The sequence below is a fragment of the Nyctibius grandis genome, chromosome 1, assembly GCF_013368605.1.
Source record: "Nyctibius grandis isolate bNycGra1 chromosome 1, bNycGra1.pri, whole genome shotgun sequence".
Taxonomy (NCBI): domain Eukaryota; kingdom Metazoa; phylum Chordata; class Aves; order Nyctibiiformes; family Nyctibiidae; genus Nyctibius; species Nyctibius grandis.
This window is the reverse complement of record NC_090658.1, coordinates 59,996,778-60,017,166: the sequence shown is the minus strand read 5'-3', so window position 1 is coordinate 60,017,166 and position 20,389 is coordinate 59,996,778. Positions and strand designations below refer to the sequence as shown.

The 20,389-nt window shown below is 42.5% G+C and overlaps 1 protein-coding gene across 1 annotated transcript in view; it reads left to right on the top strand.

Moving 5' to 3' along the window:
* Positions 1-20,389, top strand: part of NOX3 (NADPH oxidase 3) — a 48,579-nt gene that overhangs the window by 948 nt on the left and 27,242 nt on the right. Inside the window, exons 3-5 of the mRNA XM_068406513.1 lie at positions 70-180; positions 2,012-2,096; positions 17,077-17,222. Coding sequence (XP_068262614.1) covers positions 70-180; positions 2,012-2,096; positions 17,077-17,222 — 342 coding nt within the window. The remainder of the gene's footprint in view (positions 1-69; positions 181-2,011; positions 2,097-17,076; positions 17,223-20,389) is intronic.

Here is a 20,389-nt window from a genome sequence, read left to right as displayed (position 1 = left end):
TATTTTCTTTCTTTTGCTCTTTCTATGCTAAGCTTGTAATTCAATTTCTTTATACTGTTGTATGTACAGTCAACCCTGGCTTGGGCAAGAGCTTCTGCAACGTGCCTTAATTTTAACTGCATGCTAATCCTGTTACCAGTCAGTAGAAACCTTATTTCATTCTTAAGAGGAGCAAGCATTGTAAGTACCATTTCTCAAATAGCCACATTATCCTCCCTTTTTTATTTCCATAGTTCAGCAGTATTATCCATATCAAATATTTTCCAAGGAATTTTAATTTTTGTTAGAAAAGTCTGTACACTATTGCTTAGTTATTACCATTTAAATTGTCAGTATTCATGATTGAAGAGAAACAAATGGCTTGTTTAACACAGTGCTCTAAATGCAACACTGATTTTGGCAGCCGCTGCACAGCATGGTGTCGTGAAGTGAAAAGTGAGGAGCTACAAAAAGCGGATGTAATAATGCAACTTGGCCAAATGGAGAAAATACGCATCCATCATGTGTATCCTGTGTAGCTGCAAAGCGAAAATTGGAGAGAGAAAATGTACAGATAGATAGATAGATAAAAGTGTCATAAGGATAATAAGGAACACACTTAAACCCTTCTGTCTGAGTGGTCACCATTCAGGTCTTCCTTTCTTGTAAACATGTGGTTTTGTAATAGAGTGGTCATCTGCTCAGAGGCATTTACATTAACCTCAGTATCACGCATAGGAAGTACCTAAGGCTTTAGCTCTACTAGCTATAGCTTCAACTTGTAGTGAACTATTATAGTCAGAGCAATTCCAATACCATGTGTTTGGGTAAAAAATCACTGATCACTTCATGACTCCAAGAACAACAGGAATTTAGAAATCGTAACATTAATTTGTTTTATTGTAAGCTGGTTCTGATTTCAGTTCTGCCATTTTTTTTCTTCAGAGTTACGAGTTACATTTCCAGCAGCCTTTAGGCTGGGAATCAACATTGTTTTATAACTGTTTGAGTCCAGGAGCATTTAAGAAAAGTCCTGTTGGACTTCTGAAACAGTTTTTGAATTAACATAAAATATTTGCATACCCACTTAGATGCTAAGGACTCACAGAACTGGAACTCTTCTTACAGATAATCAATATTTTGCTGTTCTGGACAATATTTTGCTCTTGAGGAGCATGGTACAGAGTAACTTGACTGGCTCCAGCATGGTCAGCACAGGGCTGGATCCAGTGACTCTCCAAGGAGGCGCTGTGTCTTGGCATTGCACCCTGTGGTGCTCCAGATTTTTGGAAGATGTATTAGCTGTGAAACACACGGATAAATGCCAGGATCTTTGGCATGGCACTGTGCCAGGTCAAGCGAGCAATCCAGACACCCAGAACACTGTTCAGAGACTGAACAATGTCAGCAAGGGCTGCCTAGGTTCCAGCAGAGAGTGTTAGTTTTGGCTGATGTTAGTTTTTAGCTCGGCCTCAGGCTAGCTCTGTGCAGAGGCACCCAGCTGGCCATGAGCACGCCACCGTCCAGCACTTCCAATAATAGGAAGACGGCTCAGTAACACAGAAGCATGCAGCCACCTGATGTCTAGAAAGCCTCACCCTCCTAGGGTGTGCATTTCATGAAAGCAGCAAAAACGTTTTCCTTGCAAGTTGGCTTTGCCAGCAGTTCAGCTGTGTTTGTGCAGCTAAACCTAACCTTGCAAAGCAGTGGTGGCCCAGCCTGGTGTCCTTATATAAGCAAATTAGTTAATCACCAGCCCAGACAAACCACTCACAAATCACAGCTAAATGTAGCAGAGTTTTATCAGACCTAGTTTTGAGCCCCTACACAACCCGAATAGCTTAAGAAGTCCTGGAGTGTCACTATGCTGAAAACAGTTACCTGAGCCCCAAAGTTAAGGCTAACCCAAAACTTCCGCTGAATTCCTTCAAGATTCCATTTTTAAATGTACTGGACTGTTCTCTTCTCTCCAAAATGCGAACTGTAAATAATAATAGGAATGATATAAAACAAGGTCTGCTTTTTCACCAAGTGCTGTGGGGGAGCGCTGAGGAGACAGCTTGACAAAAACATCGCATTTCACAAGATGGTTGCCTATGGAATAGCTGTCAATGCAAGTAAGCTTTAGTTTGTTTTTTTCTTTTCTGCATTTGAACTGTTTTGAATGTCACAGTGATTCTGTCTAATGCTGTGATTCCCATTGGCTCTGAGACGTGCTATTTTAGCACAATCATTTGGTGACTGCAGATTTAAATAGGTGCAGGAGTCCCATCTGATTAACCATTTGTAACCTTTTCTGCCTGAGAAAAGTCTGACTCTTAAATCAATACACTTTCAACCTGGATAGTAAGTACTAGTTGCCGTTTAGTTAATGTGACCAACTTGCATGCTCTTAACATTTCATGTAAATAACTTCCATTAAATTCCTGACAGTAAATGTCTGGGGAGATGTCACGGTTTAAAGCTGGGCTAGCTATTAACCAGGTGGCAGATGCTCTCTGTTAACCCTCTCCCCTGCCCCCCAAGGGAAAGGGAAAGGGAAAAGGGAGAGAGACTTACGGGTTGAAAAGTTAAAACAGTTTTAATAAACTATAATAATGAAAAAGAGTATAATAACAATAATAATAGAAATAACCAAATATATACAAATATGTACAAAACCAAGATCAAGAGCTTGGAAATCCTCCTCAGGCAGAGTTGCTCCCCCAGCACAGGCAGAGGGGAAAATGCAGTACCTCCACCCAGCACGGGCAGAGGGCAAAATGCAATAGCTCCACCCAGCACGGGCAGAGGGAAAAATGCAATAGCTCCCCCCAGCACGGGCAGAGGGAAAAATGCAATAGCTCTCACTGCCATCACACCTGCAGGCTTTTAACTGCAGAATTGGCAAAGCTGGTACCAATCAGTGGGAGACAGGAGGGCCCCTCCCTCCTGGGCCCCACCTCCAGGAGGCAGTGGGTTAGTGATAAACAGGAAAGTGAGAATGACGTGTATGGGATGGAATACCTCGTTGGTCAATCTTGGGTCACCTGCCCTGTCTGCTCTCCCCTGCAGCTGCGACCCCCCTTTGGCTCTTCACTCGTAAGCAGTGAGGAATTTAGCAGTGACCTTGGTTTCTCTAAGACTAATTGGCCTGGTTTGGGCCAAACCAGAACATTCCACCCCTTATTCCATACCATTCATGTCATACTCAGATCACCAGTACCTTTTCATTTTCAAATATATATATACATATCACTAGTCTATGATTCATCTTTATGCAAAAAGTCCATCAAGTTCATTTGGTTCAGGATTGTGGGTTTCCATCTGGCTAGCAGTCTCTCAGCAGTCTTTCTGGCTAGCAGTCTCTCTTTTGTCATGGTTCGTGCCCACGGGTTGCAGGTTAAAGATGTCAGACTCGAGGAGGTTACTGGACGCCACTTGATGAAGCTAGCTCTGGTCTCATCACCACTGTCTTAACCTAAAAGACACTTATGCAGCAACAACATACAGTTCAGACTTAAGTAGTCTCACCCAGAATCAGATCACCTTCAGGGACACATCGGACTTCACCATCTTGCAACATCACCCACCAAGTACATCCAGGTCCCTGAGCAAAAGCAATCCCACGAATGGGTTTACCTTTGCCCGTTACAGGAAGAATCCAGACAGTTTTTCCCAATAGATTCCTTTCATGCACCACCGGGACTTTATCTCCTTCTACTGTACGTAGAAGGTCTGACTGAGCAGGGCCAGCTCGATTGATAGATGCCCTGGTGTTAACTAACCAGGTAGCTTGTGCCAGATGTTTATCCCAGTTTTTAAAGGTTCCACCCCCCATTGCTTTCAGGGTAGTTTTTAACAGCCCATTATACCGTTCAATTTTCCCAGATGCTGGTGCATGATAGGGGATGTGATATACCCATTCAATGCCATGCTCTTTGGCCCAGTTGTCTATGAGACTGTTTTTAAAATGAGTCCCATTGTCCGACTCAATTCTCTCTGGCGTGCCATGTCGCCACAAGATTTGCTTTTCGAGGCCCAGAATAGTGTTCCGGGCAGTGGCATGGGGCACAGAGTATGTTTCCAACCATCCGGTGGTCGCCTCCACCATGGTAAGCACATAGCGTTTACCCTGGCGGGTTTGAGGGAGTGTGATATAGTCAATTTGCCAGGCCTCCCCATATTTATATTTCAACCACCGCCCCCCATACCACAAAGGTTTTAACCGTTTAGCTTGCTTAATTGCGGCGCATGTTTCACAATCATGGATAACCTGTGCAATAGAGTCCATGGTTAAGTCCACCCCTCGGTCACGAGCCCATCTGTATGTTGCATCTCTTCCTTGATGACCTGAAGTGTCATGAGCCCACCGAGCTAAAAATAGTTCACCTTTGTGTTCCCAGTCCAAATCTATTTGGAACACTTTAGCAGCTTGATCCGCTTGTTGGTTGTTTCGATGTTCCTCAGTTGCCCGACTTTTAGGTACGTGAGCATCTACATGACGTGCCTTCACGACTAGTTTCTCTAGCCGAGCAGCAATATCTTGCCACAATTTAGCAGCCCAAATAGGTTTCCCTTTGCGCTGCCAGTTGCTTTGCTTCCACTGCTTTAACCACCCCCACAAGGCATTTGCCACCATCCATGAGTCAGTATAAAGATACAGCCTTGGCCACTTTTCTCGTTTAGCAATGTCTAAAGCCAGCTGGATGGCTTTTACTTCTGCAAATTGACTTGATTCACCTTGTCCTTCTGTGGCTTCTGTGACTCGTCGTATAGGACTCCATACAGCAGCTTTCCACTTCCGATGCTTTCCTACAAGACGGCAGGATGCATCGGTGAACAGGGCATACTGCTTCTCATCCTCTGGTAGTTCATTATATGGTGGGGCTTCTTCAGCACGTGTCACCTCCTTTTCTGGTGGCATTCCGAAGTCTTTGCCTTCTGGCCAGTCCATGATCACTTCTAAGATTCCTGGGCGATTAGGGTTTCCTATTCGAGCCCTCTGCGTAATTAATGCAATCCATTTACTCCACGTCGCATCAGTTGCATGATGGGTAGTGGGAACCTTACCCTTGAACATCCAGCCTAGTACCGGTAATCGAGGTGCTAGGAGAAGTTGTGCTTCAGTACCAATTACCTCTGAAGCAGCTCTGACTCCTTCATACGCTGCCAGTATCTCTTTTTCAGTTGGGGTGTAATTGGCCTCGGAGCCCTTGTATCCTCGACTCCAAAATCCTAGGGGTCGACCTCGAGTCTCCCCTGGCACTTTCTGCCAGAGGCTCCAGGTAGGACCATTGTCCCCAGCTGAGGTGTAGAGCACATTTTTAACATCTTGTCCCGTACGGACTGGTCCAAGGGCTACTGCATGCACAATCTCTTGTTTAATCTGTTCAAAAGCCTGTCGTTGTTCAGGGCCCCACTGAAAATCATTCTTCTTTCTGGTCACTTGATAAAGAGGGCGTACAATCTGGCTGTAATCTGGAATATGCATTCTCCAGAAACCCACAACGCCTAAGAAGGCTTGTGTTTCCTTTTTGTTAGTTGGTGCGGACATAGCTGTTATTTTGTTGATCACCTCTATCGGGATCTGGCGACGTCCATCTTGCCATTTAATCCCTAAAAACTGGATCTCCCAGGCAGGTCCCTTGACCTTGCTTCTTTTTATGGCAAAACCAGCTTTCAGAAGAATTTGGATTATTTTCTCCCCTTTGTCAAAAACTTCTGCTGCTGTATCTCCCCACACAATGATGTCATCAATGTATTGCAAATGTTCTGGAGCTCCACCCTCTTCTAGTGCAGTCTGGATCAGTCCGTGGCAAATCGTAGGACTGTGTTTCCACCCCTGGGGCAGTCGATTCCAGGTGTACTGGATACCTCTCCAGGTAAAAGCAAACTGTGGCCTGCACTTTGGTGCCAAGGGAATAGAGAAAAATGCATTAGCAATGTCTATGGTGGCATACCACTTGGCTGCCTTTGACTCCAGTTCGTATTGAAGTTCTAGCATGTCTGGCACAGCAGCACTCAGCGGTGGCGTAACTTCATTTAGGCCACGATAGTCCACAGTTAATCTCCATTCTCCATCAGACTTTCGCACTGGCCATATAGGACTATTAAAGGGTGAGCGAGTCTTGCCAATCACTCCTTGATTTTCTAATTGTCTAATCAGTTTATGAATGGGGATCAGGGAGTCTCGATTGGTGCGATATTGTCGTCGGTGCACCGTGGCAGTAGCAAATGGCACCTGTTGTTCTTCAACCTTCAGCAACCCCACAACAGAAGGGTCTTCTGAGAGGCCAGGCAAGGTAGACAGCTGTTTAATGTCCTCAGTCTCTACAGCTGCTATACCAAAGGCCCATCTATACCCTTTAGGGTCCTTGAAATACCCTCTCTTAAGGTAGTCTATGCCAAGGATGCATGGAGCATCTGGGCCAGTCACAATGGGGTGCTTTTTCCATTCATTTTTAGTTAGGCTCACTTCGGCCTCCAATACAGATAACACTTGAGATCCTCCTGTTACTCCTGAAATACTGATAGGTTCTGCCCCTTTATGATCCGATGGCATTAGGGTGCACTGTGCACCAGTGTCTACCAGGGCTCGATACCTTTGTGGTTTTAATGTGCCAGGCCATCGAATCCACACAGTCCAATAAACTCGGTTGTCCCTCTCCTCCACCTGGCTGGAGGCAGGGCCCCCCTAATTAAGAAATGGATTCGTGCTGCTCACAGGGACTGGACCTTCATTTCTCCTATTCACACTTGGGAAAAAGTGATTTGAGGCCCATCTCCCCTGACTGGGGTCCTGCTCACTGGTAACTGGAGCAGCCATCCTCCTAGAAAAATTCTCTCTGCTATTTCTTTTAGCTTGCAACTCACGTATTCGTGCCTGTAGGGTACTGGTAGGTTGTCCATGCCATCTGCTCATGTCCTCCCCATAACCACGCAGGGCAAACCACAGGATACCTCGTGATGTGTTCCGTTTCCTTTGAGCTGGTCCTGTAGGAGAACGTTTTCTCCTAACGGCTGCAACGCGCGCCTGCGTAGGTAGAGAGTCAAGTTTATTCTCGATCATGGACAGTTTGTCTGACAGTTGTTTAAATGAGTCCTTGTTCTCCTTAGTCAGTTTTTCCACAGCCGAGATGCGTGCCTGCAGTGGGGAAGAAATACTATCTTCATACTGTCGCATACAGTTAGCCATTTCGCCCACACTAGATCGTGCCATATCATCTTCTCCCCATACTAATATTGACAATGTATGGGTATATGTCGGTGGAGCATTCTTCACAACCTTCCGGAACATGGATCGGTTGCATTCCACTTCATCAGGATCTACAGGATCTACAATGTCCCGTGGGTGTCTATAAATGATCTCTTGCACAGCCAGTTCTCTAAGGTAGTTAATACCTTTTTCTATAGTGGTCCATTTGCTTAGGTGATTCATAACATCATCTTTATAGGGATACCTGCTCTTTACAGCTGACAAGAGTCGCCTCCAGAGACTGATAGTGTTTGACTTTCTTGCGAGCGCCTTATCAATACCACCATCTCTGGACAGGGATCCCAACTGTCTGGCTTCTCTGCCATCCAATTGCATGCTGTCTGCCCCATTATCCCAGCATCTGAGCAACCAGGTAATAATAGGTTCACCGTCATAACGGCTGAAGTCTTTCCTTATATTTCTCAGGTCCTTCAGGGATAAGGAGTGGTAGGTTATCTCTACGTCCGAGTCCTCCTCCTGTGATAGTTCTGCTTTAGAAGGACCTTTCTTCTGTGATGGGTCTGCTTTAAAAGGACGATCGAGGAAACCCCCATCTGTGTCGGGCCCTATCTCTGCCTGAGAAGGGCCCTCACCTGGGTCATATGATGGCTCTGCCTTAGAAGGCTCCGAGTCATCATCCTTCACTTCACGAGCTGATTTCTTTTGGTATTTCTTCCTGGTTACAGGAGCAATTGGTACAGATTCAATAGATGCTGGAGTCTGAGTAGATGCAGTGGCTGTCGGGGGAGTGCTGAGAGTCTGAGTAGCTGCAGTGGCCATCTTGGGGGGTGTAGCAGCTGTGGTAGAGGCTGCCGAGGCTTCAGTGGGTTTAGTGGCTGTAGCGGTAGTACACACTGTAGGATCTGAGGTGGCTGCATAACACCTACAACTGTCCCTGCACCGATATTTAATCTTATCCCACATCAGAAACACATTCAGGACAACCGAAAATAAAAACATGCCACCTAGACAGCACCATCCTAATTTCGCAAAATCTAGTGGAATCAGCTTGGCAGAAAAGGAGAAGGTGCTATTTCCCGAAGTAAAACTGGAAGTGTAATCATTAACAGAATCAGCTAAAGGATGCCTGGAGCGTGCAGATGAAGTCGCTGCTACTGATTCGCGATTAAAGCTGCCCATCATTGTGTCATAGAGATAAGAGATCGGAATAGGAACTGCCCAGTTTATCACAGCATAAATCAGTATCAACCCCCATACCAAAACAATACATTTCGACCAGCGCCCACTGCTAAAGTGCATGTAAACATTCATAAGAAGCAAGCAATAACACAGTGCCCACGGCAGGTAAGGCATCATTGCAATACTCAATTGTGAAAGAAACTCCATAAAAAGATGAGATAACACAGCATTCAAAAATGACATCACCATCTTCACTATCTGTTTTAACTTTCCAACCCCTCGTAAATCTCAAAGGAAGAAATCTGATATTCTCTCAGCCGAGCTCTCCAGGTCTCCTCCCACCAGAGCCAGGATTCAACTTATCAGAGTAACCTGTTGGAGCTTCTCTCGAGCCCCACGTTGGGCGCCAATTAAATCTGTCACAGTTTAAAGCTGGGCTAGCTATTAACCAGGTGGCAGATGCTCTCTGTTAACCCTCTCCCCTGCCCCCCAAGGGAAAGGGAAAGGGAAAAGGGAGAGAGACTTACGGGTTGAAAAGTTAAAACAGTTTTAATAAACTATAATAATGAAAAAGAGTATAATAACAATAATAATAGAAATAACCAAATATATACAAATATGTACAAAACCAAGATCAAGAGCTTGGAAATCCTCCTCAGGCAGAGTTGCTCCCCCAGCACAGGCAGAGGGGAAAATGCAGTACCTCCACCCAGCACGGGCAGAGGGCAAAATGCAATAGCTCCACCCAGCACGGGCAGAGGGAAAAATGCAATAGCTCCCCCAGCACGGACAGAGGGAAAAATGCAATAGCTCTCACTGCCATCACACCTGCAGGCTTTTAACTGCAGAATTGGCAAAGCTGGTACCAATCAGTGGGAGACAGGAGGGCCCCTCCCTCCTGGGCCCCACCTCCAGGAGGCAGTGGGTTAGTGATAAACAGGAAAGTGAGAATGACGTGTATGGGATGGAATACCTCGTTGGTCAATCTTGGGTCACCTGCCCTGTCTGCTCTCCCCTGCAGCTGCGACCCCCCTTTGGCTCTTCACTCGTAAGCAGTGAGGAATTTAGCAGTGACCTTGGTTTCTCTAAGACTAATTGGCCTGGTTTGGGCCAAACCAGAACACGAGATGACATAGCATTACAGTCTGATTTTCTAAGGAAATGGTACTTTTGAGTCACACCGCTCCTCTGTCCACCGCTACATCTTCTTCAATGTTTTTTCAACCAGGTAATAAATTTAATCTGAGTTTGAGACAAGCAGCTGTCTCAAAAACATTAAATTCCTAAATATTTTTTTTAAGTGGGTGGTGGGTACAGGGAACTAATGGTTCCCTTGAGGGAAAAACTGCATCTTGAGATTAAAAGTTATCTGTTCTTCTGGTCCTAGTGACTTACTGAGCTGAGGTGTCCGTTCACGTGGCTGGGAAGAAGACATGGCACCTTCCTGTTCTTCAAGTCATTAAAGGACCTGGACAAGACTGAAGCTTGTAGGAATTCAGAGGACATGAGGGGAATGGGAGATAGTGTGGGGAAGAGGGATGTGCAAAGAAGGAAGAACGAAAGGCAATATGAGGAAGGACATAAGCACATAGAGACGGAGGGGTATCTGGGGCAGATGATAGTTCTCTTAGAAAACATGAAGGAGACATAGGAGTTAACCAGGGTTATTTGACAGCATAAGATGTTGCAGGGTAACAGTTCTACCCCCAGGCTGTCAGGGTGGATTCTGGTCCCAGTATTTTTTCCAGTCTACATGAGGGAGCTGCTTTTGCGTGTATAGGCTGTTAATGTCCCCATGCAGTAAGACAAGAATATGAAGTCAGGATTGCCATTAGGAATCAATAGCTGAAATTTGTCCTTTGTACGTAACGCTAAAGAACTCAGAGGGGAAGGCTGGGGGATGAGAACGTGCATCTTATAGTGTATTATGATGATTTACTTAGCTGTCATGTCCATTCATTTATCAGAGTTCAGTTTCAGTATAAAGCAGATTCTACAGAATGCAACATTGCTCCTTTAATTAACAAATCAACCCAGGAATGTAAACTAACCAACTTCTACTTGGTGTATAATTTGTCATGCTCCAAAAAGAAAGCAAAACTGCACAGTCAAACCTTTTATGTTGTTGGTTTTTACATTCATATAAAAATGTTTGCTAGTGCATTAAGGTGGACAGTTTGGGAACTGCAAGTCTATCAAAAAAGTGATTACTTTATGGCTTCAGTAATTCCAAGGACAAAGACACAGGAGCTGATGTGAAATAACAGAAAACACCATTATTTAATTCTGTCACTCTCTAGGGAGAAGATGAGCGTTCATTGCTGGGTTGTTTTTTTTTCACAGAATATAAAACGGACAAATAGTTGATGAGGTATTTGAGGAAGGAAAGAAAATACAGGGAAGTCTAATGAACAAAACATGACAACTTATGAACTCACGCTTCCCTAACAGACAAGTGAGAAACAACTATCATATTTGGGAAAACACTGTATCACTGTATAGTCAGACTTGGGTAAAGAATGGCCAGAAACTCAGTAGCCTGAAATTAAATTTCAAATTAATTAAAAAAATACAATCTACAGCACATATTGTGACAGAAAAGCAATGTTTCAGAGTACCCACGAGTATATTGAGTCCCTTTTTATAAAATCTAACAGTGTTAAAATGATGTGTAAATAGATGCCATTTGCCTCTCAACTGACACATTATTTATCCAAGTACTACTTATATTGCCTTTTGTTACACAAAAGCGTAGTCAGCTCCTATTAGTCCATTGCAATTTAGTAATTCTTAGTTAAATGAATGTTCTCCGCTGTATGATCAATAGCCTAACTGTGGCAGGAAGAAGTTAAACCAATTTGCAGATCAGATCAGTAAGCTTAGCCTCACAATATAAAATTGTAGATTCCTTTATTATTAAAGTAACATGTATTCATCTCAGCTTGCCAGGTGGTGTTATTCCAGCATATTTATTTAACAGTGTGCTAAAAATAGTCAGTGCAACATTAGTATTGTCTGGCTTCTAACAGGCAGCCAGCTCAGCTGAGGTGCGCGTGGCCTTGGAAAAAGCATATCTGTACCTTTAATTTTTCATCAGCTCTAATACAAATTCAAGAGCAGGCTTTAATTGGTCAAGTCATAAAGGCATATAATTAGAGACTAGTGGAAGAGGGAAGTTGGAGGAAAGAGAGAGAGTAAACAATGGTATCTATAATCAAGGGTATCATTGAAAATTCAGTAAAGGGAATTCTGCTTAGTTTGGCTTCCTGTGTTCTGCATGCCTATCTGTGATAAGAGCTGTCTGGGAGTTATTCACCCACTAATAAATCTTTCTTATAGCCTTGTAACTCTGCTAGAATAAAATCATGGTTTCATGCACTCTCTCTCAGTTTGATCAGTGCAGACCACTCTACGCTTTCTAATGCAAAAGAGACTTTTCAGTTGAGAGGCAGTTGTCTGAAACCTACAGATATCTACAAGAGACTGTAAATAATGTTTTGTACAACTCCTCTCTCTTACTGCATTGTTTTTACCCTCGTGAGAAAGTACATTCATACATTTTCTGAAGTGGGGAGTGTTGGGAGTATAGTCCAAGTCATGTTCTCCTTTGATGTTTATAACAATTCTAAAAAAAAAAAAATCCAATGCAAGTATGTGTGTGGTCACTATTGTTGTAATTTTTACATAACCTGCACTTTTTTAGTCCTCAAAGACAGCATGAAGCTGAATTAAGGGTTCTGTGTAACTAGAAATGGCACAAGGCAGTGGATGGCAAAGGAACCCGGGCTTGGTCGGGGGCAGAATTCCCTGTCTCTGGGTTAGCTGCTTGCAAAGCTGTTCTCTTCACTGTGGACAGAAAGGCCAGGATTTGACCCTTTGATTTTATCATGATGGGTTGGTTAACCAGAACATTTAAGTGCTAGCAGTAAGTTCCAATTTGATTATTATCCTGTACAGGCATGCAGAAAAAGAGAGAGAGAAATCTTGTCCTCAGATAAACACATGCAATTTCTGTTTTGTTCAATGAGAGTTGTGCATGCTTCACTGAAGGCACAATTGGCTGAATAACTAGCTAAATTGACCAGACTTTCAAGATAATTTAATTACATCTCTTTGTATTTAAGAATATGTACAGTAAACGCCATGCTCTAATAGCAACCTTTTTCCTCCCTCTCTCCTTCCAATAAAACCTTTTATTTGATCTCAGAGATGGACTAGATAGAACATCTCAGGGCCAAATACAAATTAATGCATGTTAAGTGCTTCTGAGGTTCCATATGTTGTTAAAAACAACAGTCAAAATCCTTCAGTCTTCATGCACAGTTATAAAAAAAGAACTTTGTTTGAAAGACTGCAAGATTTATTCTGTATTTTATATTTGGACATGCAGAATGAGGAAAAAAATGAACTGAAAACCCTGAGATGTACTACCTTAAACTTTACACTCACAGTTAACTTATCTAAGTGGTGCAGGGAAAAAAAAACCCGACTGTTGTAAACTCAGATTTCAGAAATCTGCATATTAATTTTGGAATTGCTTAGTAAATTCTATACACTGCAGATGCAAAGGACCTTCAGAAAATGCACTTTAAGGATGTAAAATATTTTAGCTAATGGCAATGCATCCAGTGCCAGACTTTTTAGTGTGCTACAACTATTGTACATGGAATGAACCACACTGAAAATGGAATTAGATCTTTGCATTACACTTACTATCCAACTATAATTCACTTTTAGATTGCATCATATTTCCTAGCAGCCCACAAAAAAAAACATCAGAAGTATTAATCTAATAACACTCTAGGCAGTATTTAAGATCATGGGAGACTCAGGTAAACTAACATATTCAGTACGTCGTTAGTTCAAACGTTAGTATTTTCCAGTGTGTCATTATACTCTGTAGGTTAATAGGTACCACAGAATAGCTTGCAGAAAAAAAACCTCTCCTGTTCATTCTGGAAGTCTTCTGCACTTGTAATATCCTCTACCTGTTAGATGAAAGCTGGAGGGAATGTCATCCAGAAGGGAAGATGTGGTAAATCCCAAAGAAGAGGGTATGATGATGTTTCAATTGACAGTAACACAGTAAAGAAGAACAATATGCAGATGGACAGAACACTGTCCTTTAATAGCCTGCAGAAGGTTAAGTTGCAGAAAGTGGATCTCTTCTTCCAGGGAAAAGTTGCAATATGATTACCCTTTATTAAACCTTAGGTTTGAGACCTTCCTGGGAAGCTGTATCTATTCAATCCACAGTTTTTTTCTATTCAAGATTGCAAATATGCTGTTAGGAAATGTGGAACTCTGTCTGGAAGAAACTACCACCTCATTTCCTTCTCAACACTCGGCATATACCAGATAGCACTAGGTTTCCTGTCACCACTGACATGACTGGAATTTGTACAAATCATGTACAATGCTGCACTTTGAGCAAAGTGCAAGATTTCATAGCCTTCTAAACAACAGAAATGTCATCATTTCACATGAAGGTTTCACAATCTGCAGCATCACTTACAAAAAATCTATGTGTTTTGAAGGTGAAAAAGTGTGTTATGCTTTGAACACAGATTCAAACCTCCACTTCTAGTCAATGTTGCTATTTTAAGTGAGCAAGAATACTCCAAAACCTGCAGTTTATATGCTGCAGGGAACCCTTGGTAAAGCAACACTATGAATCACAATGGTGTGAAACTCACATGGTCCCAAGGCTATGGTGACTATTACATCATATCAGAGTTACACAGAGCATCCTGCAGGTATAGAGGACAAGAGGCCCAAATACCATTACTGGTTGCACCAGTAATCATTAGCAGATGCCAAGATATAACTGCTCAGTAGAAGTCCACTCAGAGATTCATTGTCAGGGCTTTCAATCCTTTGAAAGTTTTCTCTCATCTTTCCCTTAGTCTGGTACCACATTACATGCAGCATGTAACTCCACAACCTACCGCAGACAGCGGTCCCTTACCCCACACTCCCATCCTCTGAGTGAGCTCTTTCAGATGTCAGAGAAATCAGGTTCTCATCAAGCAATGACTTGGTTCCCTTCCAGCTGGATCTGATAACATCTTTACCAGCCCAAAACATCTGTTCTGAAAGGAGCCTCTTGTAGGAACAGTTCCCTCCCTTCTCACTCCGCACTTAAAAGTGCTGTTACACCTAAATATATAAACAGTGTTTATATACTGCTTATACATCAGTTGTACGCTGGGGAACAGATTGCCACAGCCCCCACACAGCTGCCACCTAAACCCTGCAGCTGAGAGCCTCTCAGGCTTTTGGGTTTTGACAGTCTGAATCCACACATGTCACTTGCTGCTTGTGGTCTTGTGCAACCTTCCTTCCAGCGTCCCAGTGCTGCCGAGGTGCTGGGAGCACCTTCTCACAGCCAGGCTCCAGGGAGCGTCTCCCCCCTGATGCTTGCCAGGTTGTTTCACATGCAGCACCTAATCCATAGCAATGTATGCAGGACATGCCGGGTCACCGAGTCCAATACCTAAAGCTTGCAGTCACGTCATATACGCTATTTCATAAAATGACCCACCTTCAGCCAAAAGCTGCTTAGATTGCTTGATCCCATTATCCCATTTATTGAAAGGTTATTTTAGAGTCTCATTCCTTTGATGGCTTGAATCTGTCTTCTAATTTCCAGGCTCATTTTATCTCTATGCCGTTCATACCCATTTGGATTCAGTCTCTGTCCTGCTGAAGCTATTCCAGCTTGTATAAATAATTTATTATTCATTGGGCCAAAGATTCAGAAAAAATGGGAACTTGATTTTGCAGTTTGAGTGCTCAAGATATTCACTTGGGATGCCTCTGTCAATAAATATTTGATTATTTTTATTAAGGGTTTCATCAGGAGACAGCTCACAAGAGAATAACCAGTCAGCCCAGTGACTAGGACGTGATTTGGTTTAAAGCCCTACTTTAAATTTAATGTAACAAGATATTAAAATAGGTCTTTCATTTCCCAGTAAGTATCTAAGCATGGGGTAATGAGGTGAAGCAACTGTTAGGGAGTGGCAGGGAGGAGTCCCTAAACTAACATTATATTTTGAATGAAGTGCAACCTGACAGTCAACCACAGCACATCTACTGCTCTAGAAAGATCACATCAGAAGAACAGAGTGAAAATAACCTCCCTCCAGCCTGGACACACAGGCTAACCTACTGTTGAGGGGAAGAGTGCAATCTTCTCAATCTTCTACCTTTTTGCACTGGCTGCTTTAAGCACTTCCATGGCCAGCATCCTACCTTAACTCATATTCCCATGCCCACAGCTCTCCCCAGGCACTGCAGAGGAGCTGGACTCCTGCATGGGGAGTGAGGGAGCTCGCTAAGTGGATAGGCACCTAAAAGACTTTGCAATACCAAAGTCCTTATGCATTTAATCCTGTGTTTTCATCTATGATTAGCACAGTAAGACATTGCTTTCATGCAAATAGTTACAATTTAAAAAAGGGAAAAAAGAAAGAAGAAGAAAGAGGAAAGAAGAAAGAAGGAAGAAGAAAGAAGTAAGAAAGAAGAAGGAAGAGAGAGAAGACAGAAGAGACAACAGAGAAAGAAAAAAGAAAAATAAGAAAAAATGAAAAAAAAAGAATCTTCTTTTGAGATAATATTGTTTAGGGAAGAAGATCATAATTGTTTTACTACAAATACTGCCTTTTAGAAAGGTTTTTTAAATGGTCAGGGACAGGAACACATAAACACTGAAGAAGAGATGATAATGGGAAGCTAATTATAAAACTAGAAATATCATATCCTAATAGCTCTACTGTAAACACATAATTGTTTTTCACTGTCATTTTTTCATTTTTGGCATTTAATATTTTGCATTAATTACAACTTTCCTGTAATGGATTTGAGAATCTCTCATATTGAAAACTGAAACTCTGCACCTAGCATGATTATGACTTTATGTATGTTAGCCAATAATAAAACAAAGTCCTTCCTTTTTCCCTCTTTTGAAATTATCATCTTTTCACTCAGGAAAAGCATTACAGGGGAGTTCTTACTTCACTCTAAGGCATTTTTCTCAACTGACTATTTTTTATACCTTTTGGGAGCAGGCCAGAAGTAGAGGTGATATATGATGCTCAGGGCAAATCAGATCTAACACTGTGATTCAGACTTCTCCCTTAAAATCATAGTTCCTGTGGCTTCCTCAGGCTCCACCTGCATAAAGTGATGCTATAGCTGTTTGTTAATAGGGGACAGATTTTGGATACATCTCTTAAATATCCCTGGTGCAAGTTGCAAACTGGTCTATGCCTAAAATGGACAAGTGTCCTGCATAGCAATATTAGATCATGGCGCATCTAGTATATTAATAAAAAAATAAGGATTTTAATCACTTTCCCTCATTTTGAACTATTTAAAATCAGAAGCAAACACCTTTATATCATCTCTTAAGAGGTCCTCCTTTGATGACACCTTTGATGACACCTTTGATGACACCGAAGACTGCAGGGCACTTGACTGTAAACATGGAGGTGACCCTGGAGCTATTGCTCTCCTCTCCAATGTAAAACTGTTGCTTCATATCAGACACATATTTGATAAAATTTTCCTTTTATTGTCAGCTTAACCCATACAAAGCTCTCAATTTACACCCAAACTTTTCAAATAGTTTATAGTGTGCTTAATGATGTTCCTTCTGCCACTGTGGATATGTACAAGTGTGTCTGTAATTTCACACCACTCTTTCTCTCATGCAGCCATCCATATTGTTGCCCACTTGATCAACATCGAGCGGTATCATACCAGCCAGTCAAAGGAAGCCGGGGAGTTACGGAATAAACTTTCTGGCCTTGGCAAGAGCCCAAATGAAAGCTACTTGAACCCAATCAGGACCTATGAAACGGTAAGCTGTCACTTTTTGGTTTTTCTCGTCTAAAAAGTTTTCCTCTGTGGATTCTATTGTCAGTAAAACAGTATTTCAAAGCCTTTTAACCAGAGCGAGAAGGTGCTGCCAAAGGTTAACCTCAATTTCAGCTGAAAACACTTACTCAGAGCTGCAATTTTCAGGTTACTAAGCTCAAAGAAATGTGTACAGTATTTTAATTAGTTTGTCAGGAGACAGCAGGGGGGAGGGAGGATAAGGAGTGTTGTGAATAGTAGACAATTAATGAACCTGTAAAGAATTTTAAAAAACCAAAACTAAACTATCAATATATGGAACAAACACAACTTCTTTCCAGAAAGAAAAAAAAAACAAAACAGCAATATCACATAACACCACTTCTTTCACAGTTGCTGTTTGTCTCTCCCCATGGTTGCATAGTATCTTCCCAATCCAAGGGTTGGTTCTGCCCTGCTACATGTTGAGTGTGGCTGCTGAGGGAAGAACACATGCAAAACCACCCGGAGGTTTCCTGCATATAGGAGGGAGTGCACTGGGAAGGTGCTGGTGTGTGCTCTTCAGAGCCAAGCAGGACTATGGGCACCTCAGCCCTGCAAATAAATGGTTCCGCTTGCTTTGGGGAAAAAAATGACTGTCTCCTGTCCGTTTCCTTGGCTATCTCACAACAGCATTATAAGCTCTTCCTTATGATACCCATAACATAAAAAAAATAGACTCTTTCGGCAATGCATGCATGCAAAACAAGTTAATTAGTTTTTTTCCTTATTCCATTATACTATACATCACATAGTTGTTATCTGTTTGCTTATGTATACTGTTGTATACTCTTGCATACTCCAGGGTTGAAATGGCCCTGGTGAGACACCCACACATATGGTTTCTGCTCTTCAGAAAATTCCCACATGCAATAAAGGCTGTTTGAACACCATGAAGTGGGGCTCTTTCGATCTGTGGTGTGCTCCACTGAGACAAGAAAGAAAGTGAGACGATGGCTGGACAACCATCAGTAGGATTTGATAGTACTTTTCAGTTACAAGGCATTTTGTCCTGTTTTTTTCTCAGTTCCTTTCCAGTTTAGATAATGTGATTTTTGCATCTTTCAAAACAAACAAGTAAACAATCACAGAATCACCGAATCGTCTTGGTTGGAAAGGACCTTTAAGATCATCGACTCCAACCATTAACCTAACACTACCAAGTCAAACACTAAACAATATCCCTAAGCACCACATCTACACATCTTTTAAATACGTCCAGGGATGATGACTCCACCACTTCCCCGGGCAGCCTGTTCCAATGCTTGACAACCCTTTCCATGAAGAACTTTTTCCTAATATCCAGTCTAAACCTCCCCTGGCACAACTTGAGGACGTTTCTGCTCGTTCTATCGCTTGTTACCTGGGAGAAGAGACTAACACCCACCTCGCTACAACCTCCTTTCAGGTACTTGTATACAGCAATAAGGTCTCCCCTGAGCCTCCTTTTCTCCAGACTAAACAACTAAACAACCCCAGTTCCCTCAGCTGCTCCTCATAAGACTTGTTCTCCAGACCCTTCACCAGCTTCATTGCCCTTCTTTGGACTCATTCCAGCACCTCAATGTCTTTCTTGTAGTGAGGGGAGGGGCCCAAAACTGAACACAGTATTCGAGGTGCAGCCTCACCAGTGCCAAGTACAGGGGGACGATCACTTGCGTAGTCCTGCTGGCCACACTATTTCTCATACAAGCCAGGATGCTGTCGGCCTTCTTGGCCACCTGGGCACACTGCTGGCTCATATTCAGCTGGCCATCGATCAACACTCCCAGGTCCTTTTCCACCAGGCAGCTTTCCAGCCACTCTTCCCCCAGCCTGTAGCGGTGCATGGGGTTGTTGTGCCCCAAGTGCAGGACCCGACACTTGGCCTTGTTGAATCTCATACAGTTGGCCTCGGCCCATCGATCTAATTCGATTCTCAAGTTTGGAGAAAATAAAGCAAATTAATGGTCTCAATGGTATGAATACAAAAGTCTTGATGTTAGTGTTGACAAAGTAGTCAGGTTTATCAGAACAGGACAGTGAGCCAAGGGCTCAGCTGCACAATCTTTCAGTACACACGGTGCCCACTCTCACCGCATGCACATGAGATGTTCGCCAGGTACAGAACAAAGCTCACAGCTCTGAATGGGATCCTACCATCTTTCAGCATGCAGTTTTTTCTCCACTAAGCCTTCCCCTGGTGATATAACTGTGAGGTAGGCCTCTAATTAGCATTAAGATCCTAAATACCCTTGAGGAGGAAGGCTAGCATTTTTTGAGATCCTTTCCCAGATTTCTCACAGTAATATGCCCCACAATTACCTTCCGATTTGCAGCCTAGATTTTTCTTTAACCTCTAATATTTATATTTCTTTTATCACCCACTTTTGCCTCAGTAGCTACACTCAGAATTAATAAATTATGAAGGAAAGCAAATAAAAGATTGCTTCTAACTTCAGAGAAGAAAGTTCTGTGAGCAACAATTCAGGCTTTCTTCTCAGTTTCATCCTACCCCTGTAGTAGCAATGTACTAAGTGTCTTTGACATTTTTCCTTGTTTCATCTCAACATTCAAACTAGCCACTGTAGTGGAAATGTTAAAAATATCACCTAGATCAATCCTGTTAATATCTAAGAGGATCTGAACACACTCTTCACAGGCACCAAATTGGAAATGTATGGTGTGCTGTCAAGTGTGAACATCTGAAAGAATGATTTTGCTGTAAAATTGACTGTAAAAATGGTATTGTGGAATTTTATCACCTCTAGGATTTCCATATCAAATGAGTGCACTTTACAAGTACAATATAGGATTTTTTTTTTCTCCTAGTGTATTAAACCGTATAACCAACTCAGGATCCAGAAGGCATGCTGAGCTCCTTCATTCCTGCACATCAGCACCAGGAAAACAGATACATATGCTTTGCAGGCCAAATGGGGACATCATTTACACTCTGCTGGCATATTTAGCTTGAGTCTCATCTTGTGTGTGAGATTTTTACTGCTGTTCTTCATGATTTGCACTTTATAACTGAGATCAGCATCTGACTGTTGTTGTTGTGTTCAAAATACATCTTCATTCTCACTTCAGTTTATTTTGGTGGGTTTAGACAGATGTAACAGACCTGTGCTGATGTCTGTGAGTCATGAA